This window comes from Ovis canadensis, chromosome 3 (genome assembly GCF_042477335.2).
Source record: "Ovis canadensis isolate MfBH-ARS-UI-01 breed Bighorn chromosome 3, ARS-UI_OviCan_v2, whole genome shotgun sequence".
NCBI classification, from domain to species: Eukaryota; Metazoa; Chordata; class Mammalia; order Artiodactyla; family Bovidae; genus Ovis; species Ovis canadensis.
The window spans coordinates 127,814,896-127,827,364 of NC_091247.1; the positions used below are offsets into that span (position 1 = coordinate 127,814,896).

At 34.5% G+C, this 12,469-nt stretch overlaps 1 protein-coding gene across 1 annotated transcript; it reads left to right on the forward strand.

Moving 5' to 3' along the window:
* The first annotated feature begins 363 nt into the window (after positions 1–363).
* On the forward strand, positions 364–12,246 carry NTS (neurotensin). The gene is made up of 4 exons (XM_069580648.1): positions 364–711; positions 2,430–2,491; positions 8,782–9,006; positions 11,493–12,246. The coding sequence occupies exons 1-4, from the start codon at positions 639–641 to the stop codon at positions 11,643–11,645; spliced, it is 513 nt and encodes a 170-aa protein (XP_069436749.1). The 5' UTR covers positions 364–638; the 3' UTR covers positions 11,646–12,246.
* The last annotated feature ends 223 nt before the right edge of the window (positions 12,247–12,469 follow it).

Consider the following 12,469-nt stretch of genomic DNA (forward strand, 5'->3'; position numbering starts at 1 on the left):
TTCTCTGCTTATCTTCCACCTCCTTTCTTCTTCCAGAGCATTGGCAACACTATATAGCAGAACTATATTATTCCTGAAACCACAAAACACTTGTTCAAAAGTGTGGATTATCAGAAAAGAATCCTAACTCTTTAATAACTTCCAAACCTAAAAAATTACTGACTTTAGGCATTCATCCTGGAGATTTTACTCGCACTAGAAATAACAGATCTTATGCTTCACAAAATCAGAATGACAACTTCTTAGAGTCAGAGAATGAGAGGAAATGGGGGAAAGAATAGTACTGGAAGTTCTTTTCCAGTATGCTCTATATGGAATTGCTTTTGAATGACTCCTTTTGTGCGTCATTAATCTGTGGCAATTAGGGAAGATGTCACTGTTCCTGGAGGTTCAGAAGTGGGGGGGAGGTGTGAGGGGACAAAGGAAAAGGGGAGGAGGAAGTGGGGTGGGCTGGAGATGAAGGGTACATCGTGAAGAGATAATCTCTGTGTGCTCGTGACATCATCTCCTGCATGTATATATATAGGGAATGGCCAAAGCATCGCTCATAGTTCAGTACTTCCAAAGTCAGCTGTGCTAGAGAGCCCCCTTCAGCCTGTCCCTGACGTTTATGAACTTGGCTTGCTAGAAGGCTCAAGATGATGGCAGGAATGAAAATCCAGCTGCTGTGTGTGATGCTCCTGGCTTTCAGCTCCTGGAGTCTGTGCTCAGGTAAGTTCAGCTGTATTTCACAACTTGAAATGATATCTTTTTCTGTTTTTGCAATGTGTTGTTACTATGTTAATGTATCTGGGGAGAAGAGTTTCTCCCTTATTCTGATTTGCTTTTTAGTGATAGAAACTGTATGTTTTCTTTCTCTGTCTTTATGATTATAAGAACTGAACATTTTCCTTTCCCTTTTAAAATTTGCTAGGTAGTAAAAGGGATTTCAATAAGACACTTCATGTTCCCGTTTGCAATGTAATCACTAGGAAAAAAAATGTAAAACTTAAGCTGATCTAATGAAAAGTACAGAAGTGGTGCCTGTCAAAATGCAAACTCATAATTCAAACTGATTCTATTTGAAATGTTTTATATCATCTTCATTCACTCTCTTAAGACATGGTGGCTTCTCCCTTTCAAAAACTATTTTCTTCATAGTGTGTGTATTAAGATAAAATGAATATTGATGTTTAATGAATCAACAGAATAAAGCATTATTTGTAGAAAATGATCTCTAGGAAAATACAAAAAAATGCCAAGCTTTTTTTAAGAATATATTTTAAACAACTTTTTTTCTGTGACAAGTAGACATATTACAAATTTCACTATTTTCTTGCATGTCATTTAAGTTAATACATAATGTAACTAGAATAATAGTATTCTTATATTGATAAAAATTATTTCCCTATAGTGTATTGCATGTGATAATTAAGAAGAAGTCATACATTGCTAAATATCTATCAATAGCTTACCTTGAAAATAAATTTCAAATTTTAGAGAGTAATATGAAATATAATGATTGCAATATGCTCCAATTAATGTTTGAAAAATAATTGAATGATCACATCAAGGTGAAAAAAAAACAAGGGATAAGTTTAGCAAAAATCATTTAACTTGTTTTATACTGTAATGTCATAAATATGACACTGAAATGTTTAATTCAAATTCCTGCTCTGATTTTCATTTAGTGTTCCATAACTTTATTTCTATTACCTTATGTATTTTCCAAGATTTTCTTCTCTGTGAAATATTTATTAGTGGAAACTGAAAGGGTGTTCTAAAAAATATTGGAAGTCCATTTTCAACACTCTTGTACATGTATTGGTGGACATCTTTACTTTTGCTTAAATGATTTTTTAATAGCCTGTGATAAAATTGCCAAGTACACATAATTCTAAATCCTTGCTAATATAGAGAAACAAATCTTTCAAAGTGTGTTTTGTAAAATAGCATCTCAAATAAAATAAATCTCAGTGTCTTTCTTATTCCAAAATTATCAATAAGTAACTTCCTTTGGTTTTGTCTTTAAAAATCATCTTGTACTTACCTTTTCATTATGTTGCTTTGAAAATATCAATATGTATATGCTCTCTATATATATGTAAACTACTGCCAGTAAAAATTAACCAGCATATTTGATGACATCTTTGTAGTATAATCAGGTTTTATTATCCTGAGATTCAGAGATTTAACAACTCCAAATCATCAAGAGCTCTCTTGTCATAAAATCATGTGCCTATTTTCATAAAAGTGCTTCTATTGTTGTGTTCTGTTAGCCTAAAATAAAACTATAATTGTTTTTTTAAATATTATTATAAGGAGAATAAATACATAGCAAAGACAATAAACTTCTAAGACAAAGTTTTTTGAGATTAATCTTAAGTATTCAAGTTATAATTATATGATATGTGGTTATATAGTAAACATGTGCTTTTGATTTTACTCAGATTCAGAAGAGGAAATGAAAGCGTTAGAAACAGATTTATTGACCAATATGCATACATCAAAGGTAACTTTTTCTTTCTTTCTAAACCAAAGCCTGAAAACATATGAACTCTTGTTATAAACATGGTGTCCTCTTCCTATAGTAATAGCTTCCCATTGAGACTGAAAAGCTCATTGGGAAGCATTTCCTTTTGGGGGAAACTGTTCCTTAAGTTCAAAGGACTTAAGGGTATCGATGTGGCAGGGACAGAAGTTTAGTGATATCAATCACTACATTGCAAATTTAATTAAGTAGTCACATATTATTTGTGTGGAAATCCTCTCTCCATTTCAATCACATTATATATGATGAAAGATACACTGACTTCAAGTTAAAGACATAAATGAAAATTAAGCGACATTTTTGCCTTTTGTTTTGCTATTGGGGAGAGTGAAATGGAGTTCCTAAATTAAGAATGAAAGTTTGTGAAATCCATGAAGAAATGAGACAGAAAGTAAAGAGCAAAGACCCGCAAACAGAAACCTGGAGATCTAAGCCTGCAGCTGTGACTTGTGAACAATTTGATCTTCAGCAAGGGGGCTAGTTAACAATGCTTGCCTTTGTATCCTCGTTTTCAAATGTTGGGTTGGGAGCTGATGATCTCCTAGTTGTCATTGATTAGTTGCTAAGGTGTGTCCAATTCTTTTGCGACCCTTAGGCTGTAGCCTGCCAGGCTCTTCTGTCCAATTTATTTCCCAGGCAAGAATACCGTAGTGGGACATTTACATGAAGTCCTCCTCTGGATTTAAATTCTCCGCATAACACAAATGTTATTGGAACCTGCTTATTGTTTGTATTGAATCAGATAAAACTTTGTACTGGATCTTTTTATTCCTCTCTTGGGATCTTGAAAGCAAGGTTTTTAGACTCCAGCCTATACCTAAGAATAAAACTCAATTAGAATATCCCCAGGTACCACGCTACTACACAATTTTGATTTACCCAGAATGAAATAATCGGAATATATCTAAATGTAGAGTTAGAGAACAGGGTTCCCAACCAAAAGATGTTTCTCAACAAAACAAAACAAAACCAAAAATCAAAAATATATTTTGAAGTGAGGCCCCTGTGTAATCACTGTTGTAACACAGGTCCCAAAGTTGAGGACCCAAGATTCCACAGATGCTGTGATTAGAAAGTAGATGTTCAGAATTCCTCCTGCCACCTCAGGTCTGCCCTAATTAGGTGATGAAAGATATACTGGGCTGATATCCAGGGCAATACCTCTGGCATATAAGTAGAATTATGTTCAATAGTGGATGTGAAGGGGAAATACCCATTTGTGTGTGTGTTTAAGAGTGTGAGGCATTATTATCTAAAAGCTAACAGACATTTTCTACTATGGTCCTTAAAAGACATTTGGGTATTTCCACACTTGTCCAGATCTATAAAAGTTGAACACATTGAAACCAAATTCTACCATAACTTGTTAGACTTCCTATCACAAATGATCAAATTTTATTTAGTCATTAAAACTCAGTGACCAAGTATATTTAACTTTAATAAAATAGATCCTTTGGTTAATATTCAATCAGAATATCCATGACTACAATCACTTCAACTCATAAATAGCAAGACAAGTGAAGTCAATAGTCTTATTTAAATAATGAAGCAGATTAGTATGCCTTAGTGTCTTGGTGGCGATTTTGCCTTTATGATTTCAGGTTTAAATTGATAAATAAAGATCCTAAGTAATCTCTAATATGTGTTATGGTTCAGGGAGTGCTAGCTACTTTGCAAAAACATGGGAGTGGTTATGATTCCTTCCCTGATGAAGATACTGCAGGGGAAAAGCAATTCCAGTATATGGTATGGTTTAGTTTTATTCTTAAGAAAAATACATAGCAAAAGTGCAGACACAAATATATATTTCTCTTTCATTCAGTTATGGAATATATCTTTAAAACAGATCGTGGAAGAAAATTTGAATCCCATTGCCTCTTTGAAATAAGTAAAATACAGACTACAATGAAGAGCACTCAGAAGTATAATTATCCCAATTTTGGTGCTAAAATTGGAACAAAAAGCTCATTTCTTGCTTTGTACAAAACTACTACCACTTATTTCTCTCTGATTCAATTCATGTTTACTGTGGGTATTCTATGCAAATAAGGACTCTAAACTTTTGACCATTTTAAGCAAATTACTGTATTTCAATTTTTAAAAGGATAGTATTATTGACTATTTATTAATTAGTAACACTATTAATAATTCCATTATTAAAAGCTTCCAAAAACTCCAGCTTTCCTCTTTCCACTCTAAAGGTAGAATATGTGGGCAGTTTCAATTTTAAAGTAAAACTGTTTAGACACCGAAATGTAGCAACAGAAAGTCAAGAGAAATGGCAAATTTTGACGAGAAGTGGAAGATAAGGATTTTTTTCTCACAATACAATTCTCTTCATTACTGATCCTAGTGCTTTGGTATAGATTTATTAAGAAAGAGAACTATCCACAGTATGCAGAAAGGTCAAGTTCAACTCCAAATACAACAAAGGCAAGTGTGGGTTTCCAGCCAAGGAGCAGGGTTGGAGTTGGGGGTGGGGGTGGGGGGGTCAGTGTATGGAAAATTACTAAAAGGAAACTCTAAATCTAGGAGGATTCTTGCTAGACTACTCAGCAGAATTCTAGGATGATCAGATACCAACAGTGAGGCATTTTTACGAACTTGACTCCAAAGGATTCTTGCTAAAATTGGACTCAGTTGGATGAAGGACAAAGACCAAGTTTGGGACCTCATCAGGAAGAGGGTTCAGGGTAGCCTGACTCAGATTTCATCAAAGAGAGAGTCTTTGTCATTTTCTTGAGCAATCTATTTAAACCTCATAAGAAATGTTCTCAAATATTAGTGCCTGTCTATTTAGACACCATATGGTCCAATGCACTCTCTCTGCTGTGCTTCCAGAGTATGACAGGGGCTAAGGTGATATTAAATGGTACCACTAAGTGTTACAGTGACTGTTTTAACTGGCAGAAGAGAGCAAGATGCTTTACTGTTTTCTCAACCAAAAATTAATCAGACAACACAAGTCCTGACAAATAATTGATGAATAAAGCATTCTGTGGCTAATTAGTTTGAGGAGCATTGGATATTATGTTGGCACAATTGAAAAGTTGGCTTCCCTGGGTGTTCAGATGGTAAAGAATGTTCCTGCAATGCAGGAGACCTGGGTTCGATCCCTGGGTTGGGAAGATCCTCTGGAGAAGGCAATGGCTACCCACTCCAGTATTCTTGCCTGGAGAATTCCACGGACAGAGGAGCCTGGCTGGCTCCAATCCATGGGGCTGCAAGCAGTCAGACATAACTGAGTGACTAACATACACATATACTAAAAAGTTTTAATGAATATTTGCAAGCAAAAAATTCTGGGGATACTAAATTCGAGAAGTTTTTAAGTTTCCTTTAAACTCAAGTTTTCTAATTTACTTGACAGCAAAACTCCTTTTCAAAAACAGTGAGGACAAAGCTAGTGTTTTAAGGAACATATTCAGACGATCTCTAAAGAACTTTCTGGATATAAAATTGTAGCATTGCCTTAATTAGCAAGATGTCAGGTGTTGCTGCCACAGAATGGAGCATGTTGCCTCTTAAGTTTCCCATGGCAGAAAAATTGAAGCAATGGGCTGACAATCATGTTCAAGGGGCATAAGTGAAAGGGTTTCCAAACTGGTTGGAAACATTATAGTGAATATCTTTGTACTTATAGGTTTTCATGTCCCTATGATAAAACCTTAATCAAAAGGTATTCATATTTACAATTTTAATACATATTGCTAAAAACACTTTTCAAGAAGTTATTGCAAGGTTTACTCAGACCAACAAATATTTGGAAGATAAAGTGTTGTTCCTCCATATTCTCATAAGTACATCAAGTGTACTTATACTTTTAGGGTCCTTGATTTGCTGGTAGCCAAGCTGAACGTCATTCCACATATTTCTGTTACAAATTTCTTCTTTGATGAGTGATTTTGTGCCTGTCTGCTCATATTATTTGCCTGAGGCTTAATTTTTTTTAAATTTTTATTTTTACTTTATTTTACTTTACAATACTGTATTGGTTTTGCCATACATTGACATGAATCCACCACGGGTGTACATGCGATTCCAAACATGAACCCCCCTCCCACCCCCGTCCCCACAACATCCCTCTGGGTCATCCCCATTCTTATGGAGTATTCCCCAGTTTCTTTTTGAAGAGCTCCTCCTGTGTTAAGTATATTAGCATTTTGTGACAGCTTTTACACTATATCTTGCTTTTGATTTTAGTTAAGGCTGTTAGCATTCTAGAGATAATTTACAAATTTATGCATGTAAAATTATCTTTTTCTTTATGAATTCTGGTTTGGCTATTTGCTTAACAATATTTTTCCAAATTTATAAAATAAATTCTATACATTTACATATTTTTATTTTTGCTCATATTTAACCCATCTGGATATTGTTAGACTATAATATATCAATAAAAGTTATAACTAGATCTAAATCTAGATTTCCCCTGAACCAACTGTCTCAAGGACTTCAAATGCACACTTTGCTATGTGCTTTTCAATCATATGGACTTGGATCAAATTTTGGACATTATATTCTCTTTTGAGTTTAATATTTATTCTTGCTCTATTGATTTACTCTTTGATTCAGCCCAGTTCAGTTCAGTCGCTCAGTCGTGTCCGACTCTTTGTGACCCCATGGACTGCAGCACGCCAGGCCTCCCTGTCCATCACCAGCTCCCAGAGTTTACTCAAACTCATGTCCATTGAGTCGATGATGACATCCAACCATCTCATCCTCTGTCATCCCCTTCTCTAGCCTTCAATCTTTCCCAGCATCAGGGTCTTTTCAAATCTGTCAGTTCTTCACATCAGGTGGCCAAAATATTGGAGTTTCAGCTTCAACATCAGTCCTTCCAATGAACAACCAGGACTGATCTCCTTCAGAATGGACTGGTTGGATCTCCTTGCAGTCCAAGGGACTCTCAAGAGTCTTCTCCAACACCACAGTTCAGAAGTATCGATCCTTCAGCGCTCAGCTCTCTTTGATCACTCTCTGATCACTCTCTGATTACTCTCTGATCACTCTTTGATCACTGAGCTCTAAGATATCTTTCATATCTGGCAGAGTAAGTCCTGCCTCATGACCTTTTTATTTTCCTAAATTTTCTTGGTTCTCACAGATTCATACTTGGAAATTAACTTCATAATTATTTCCCTACATGCCCTCTTCTTCCAGTCTCCCCATATTTTCCAGATTGGTGCATTGATTTGCAACTGCACTGCATTTGGAAAATAATTCAGAGTGAATAGATGCCAATAGAATTGATACTAATATTTTTGAGTCTTCTTATCACAGCTTTGTGTTCATTACAAAAAATTTTTTATGTTCTTTAGAAAAAATTGATGCTTTTCTTCATCTGTGTCCTTTGAGGTTTACTAATTTTTATAAGTTATTTCACATTTAGTTTCTCCTAAAATTGACAAATGAGAAGGCTGTTTACTATGGTAATAATGATTTCATTTAGGGAGAAGGCAATGGCACCCCACTCCAGTACTCTTGCCTGGAAAATCGCATGGACGGAGGAGCCTGGTGGGCTGCAGTCCATGATGTCGCTGAGAGTTGGACACGACTCAGTGACTTCACTTTCACTTTCACTTTCATGCATAGGAGAAAGAAATGGCAACCCACTCCAGTGTTCTTGCCTGGAGAATCCCAGGGATGGTGGAGCCTGGTGGGCTGCCATCTATGGGGTCGCATAGAGTCGGACATGACTGAGGTGACTTAGCAGCAGCAGCAGCAGCATAGGGTCTTATTAGAAAAGGATGGTTAGTTTAGAAAATATTATAATTTTCAGATAAATAAATTAGTCAGCTTTGATGGTACCTATGACAACTATTAATGTGTGGAATAGATTTGTGGTCTCACAATACTATAATTGCCAATATTTATTAGTATCATCATAGTTGTTGTTCCATTAGACACTAACCTGAAGTATAATAAAGAGAGAGTGGTATTTGAATATTTTCACCTGTGCTGTATACATATATATTTATGCATTTCTACTTACTGTAATTTGTATTTTCTTTCTTGCTTTGCTTGTGTATGTGTGTGTTTATGTATGTTAGCTAAAGCCTTTGTTAAATAGAGGATATGAAGTATTTGGAGCTATTCAATTTTGTGATATGAAGTTACTAAGTTAATAACACTGTTAGGCTAGAGTAACAGTTAGATCCTAAAAGGTAATGGGTTAGCACAGTAGAAATTTATTTCTAACTCATACAACACAAGGTTAATTACAATAGCTATTTCTTTCTACATTTCAGATCAGTAAGGCAAGTGTTCCCTCTTGGAAAATGAGCCTGCTGAATGTCTGCAGTCTTATAAATAACCTGAACAGCCAAGCCGAGGAAACAGGAGAGTTTCATGAGGAGGAGCTCATTACAAGAAGGAAATTTCCTGCTGCCTTAGATGGCTTTAGCTTGGAAGCAATGTTGACAATATACCAGCTCCGAAAAATCTGTCACAGCAGGGCCTTTCAACACTGGGAGGTAAAACAAAAGAAAAATATGAATATGATTATGGTTATACTAGTTAACTCTCATTTATACTGATTGTTTTAATCCTGATAATTATCATAACAGGAAGACTTACAAATATTAAGGAAGAATAAACCATGTGTTGAGGTTAACATTCCTTCAGATCTTCAAAATGTTTTGCAAATATTTGAACTTTAGCAAAATATCTCTTCTTTGGTCTTTAAAGGGGGGTCTATCTTCAGGCAGATTTGATCCACATGCTTTTATTGTGGATGGCATGCTTAGGCAACTTTTGGTGCTGGTGGTGATAGTGGCATACTGACGAAATTTAAGAAAGTCTAAATGTTTCCTTAGAAACACTAAGTCCTGTGTGTTTGTTTATAAATAAACATAGGACACAAAAGATTTCATTTGTATTTGAAAATATTAGGTAAATAAAACTGGAATGATAAGTGTATATATATATATATATAATTTCCACTTATACTTCTATTTCTATTTTAATTGAATGTGTGGGTTGTGGATTTTAATCATCCTTAGAAGCTGAATTAGTTTGATTTGGCTAATAAAGCCAAATCTCACTATACAGAACTACAGTGAAGGAATGGATGTATATTATACACCTCATGTGTGAAATAGATACCTAGTGGGAACTGTAGGGAGCCCAGCCAGTGCTCTGTGATGACCTGGAGGGGTGGAATGGGGGTGGGTGGGTTGGAGGCTCTAAAGGGAGGGGGTATATGTGTATACTTATGGCTGATTTGCGTTGTTGTATGGCAGAAACCAATACAACATCATAAAGCAATTCTCCTCCAATTAAAAATTTTAAAATGAAATTAAAATAAAAAAAAATACTACACTGGTGACTCACCACCTTTGGTTTGAAAATATTTGGAGGAGAAATGGAAGATGAAAATGCTTTAAGAAAATTTGTAATTTTCCCAACAAGGGAAACATTTCTTTCAGATTTACCCCTAAGAGAAATTTACTTCATGTTTCATATTCTGGGCTTACATCAACATCAGGGATCTGAGGGTCTGAGGGTGCCTTTCCTGCTAATATTACCATCTCTATAACATGCTATCACAGAGACACCCTGTAGAAAAGAGGAAATGCAGCGCAGAACTTCTAGTATTTATTCTAACTTGTAAACAACAAAAGTATTTTCCAGATTAAAATAAAATGAAAAAACGGTTTTTAATTTTTCTTGCTGGATTGTTTATCCTCTACTCCCAATTCCAGTTAAATGATTTTCTCTTTAAAATATTATGTCAATAAAACATGGAAAATTGGAAAATGTCAATTATGCGCTCTTTATTCAGAAAAAAAACCCTTAGTAAACTATAATACACAAAAATCAGGTGCACATAATATTAAAACTTTTGCTATTTGAAATGTTACAGAGTGATTTAAAATGAAATGCTGATATTATTCAGAATGTGGTACGAGTAATTACAGACTATGTGCACAGAGAAACAAAAGATTAAGGAACTAGATTGTCTGACAGTAGCTGTTTTTCCTTCTCTGAAACTGAATAGCTGTGGGTTGAAATAAAGTATTTGTGATATGATCAATGCATACAGATTATGATTAAAAACTTAGTCTCCTATTAGTACTAATTATAGTCACCCCAAAGTTTAGAAGACAATCACAAATATGAATATAATTCTTATCTTGAGCATTAGCATTGATTTGTTTAAAAATCTTATGGAAATCATGTGCAAAACTCTGGGCAGAGTTTCTAAATATTTTATGCTGGTTGAACATTTTGAATCAGAGCAGTACTATCTGAAAAAGTGTTTGGAACTAATTTTAGAATACAGTGTGTTCAATGAGATATTAGGCAAGATTTTACATGAAGATATTAACTCCCTTGAGTTTTTGAATGTGAACTTGATTTTAATGATTAATTAAAGAAGCACAAGCTAAAGATCTTTAACACTTAAATTGAGCCTTCACATATGTTAATTCTAAAACAGCTAAGCAAGTAGGCAGAACAAGCATTCCTCTCTCTAGGACTGAGAAATGGATCTCTAGAATGGCTTTCAATTCAAATCATTAATTAACAATGCAATTTAAATTTCTATTGACCTTTGAGGCCAAACTTGGTTCACTAAATTCAGATCTCTATATTTGTTGTGACTTATGATATATTTCCATCTTTTGATCTATCATACATTGAAGAAAAATACTGAAAGTAACTTTAAGTGAATTTTTTTCATTTGGAGGTAGTAATATGGCCTCGACAAATAATAAAAGTTTAAAGCTAGCTTGATGAACTAGGAAGAACATTGAACAGAGAACAAGAAAAATCATGTTTTCATCCTCTCAGCCACCTGTATCTACTTGTCCTCAAGCAAAACACTTAATTGCTATGAACCACATCATCCACATATGTCTTATGTCTGAATGCAAATGAGATAAAAGGTAGATGAAACACCTTGAAGTGGAAGACTTTAATGCATGTAAGTTTGATTCATATTCTGTCTATCTTGCAGTTGATTCAGGAAGACATTCTTGATGCTGGAAATGACAAAAATGAAAAGGAAGAAGTGATAAAGAGAAAAATTCCTTACATTCTGAAACGGCAGCTGTATGAGAATAAACCCAGAAGACCCTACATACTCAAAAGAGGTTCTTATTACTACTGAAAGGATAAATATTTTATTTACATGTGATTGTCATTTCTTTTAATGAAATATCATTATATTTGTGTGGAAATGTGGCAGAGCACAATTATTTTGTCTCTTCTACAGTTGTGGTTTATTAGATGTGATTTTTTCTGCATTACTATAAATTGGACTAAATGTTTAAAAATAAATCTAGATCTTGAGCATGAAGTGTTGTGTATAATTGGAATAGATATTAATTAAGTCACATAGAATGTTTTGTCATTTTGCAAAACACTTAATGGGTTGTTGAAGCAGTTAAAATGTTTGCCATTCTAAACCAAATTAAAAGAGATTAGAATAGTTTTACCGCAAAGTCTAGCCTACCTGTCATTAACCCAGAACAAAGTAATACTTGTTTTATTATTTGAATGTTTCACTGAACTGAAACACATGCTCTTTTCCAAGACTCACTCATTAATCTCAGATATGGGGAAGGTAATAGCAGTAAAATAGGACCATCTTCAAAGAATGATTAATGAATTATTGTTAATTATGCTTATCCTAATGAATGATCTTAGACTGAATTTGTTTTTCTGTTAAATGAACTTGGTAGCTAATAAAAAGACAACAGCCATCAGAACAATGTTTCCTTGCAAATTTACTTCCATTAGAATAGTTACCCTTATCCACTTTTCCCCCTCACATTCAGTAAATGATAGCTTTATTTTTAACTTCACTGAGGAATTTGTATGACTAATATGTTTCCCACTTAGGAGAACATTTTTGAGGCAAAAGGAATACTTTAAATGACTCCTCATAAATTTCCTTTAAGACTGTAGTTATGGTCTCGTAAATCCTCACAG

Coding starts and splice junctions, on each gene's coding strand:
- NTS (XM_069580648.1), top strand. CDS start 639: ATGATGGCAGGAATGAAAATCCAGCTGCTGTGTGTGATGCTCCTGGCT. Junction 2,492..8,781: donor CCAATATGCATACATCAAAG/GTAACTTTTTCT, acceptor TCTACATTTCAG/ATCAGTAAGGCAAGTGTTCC. Junction 9,007..11,492: donor GGGCCTTTCAACACTGGGAG/GTAAAACAAAAG, acceptor TCTATCTTGCAG/TTGATTCAGGAAGACATTCT.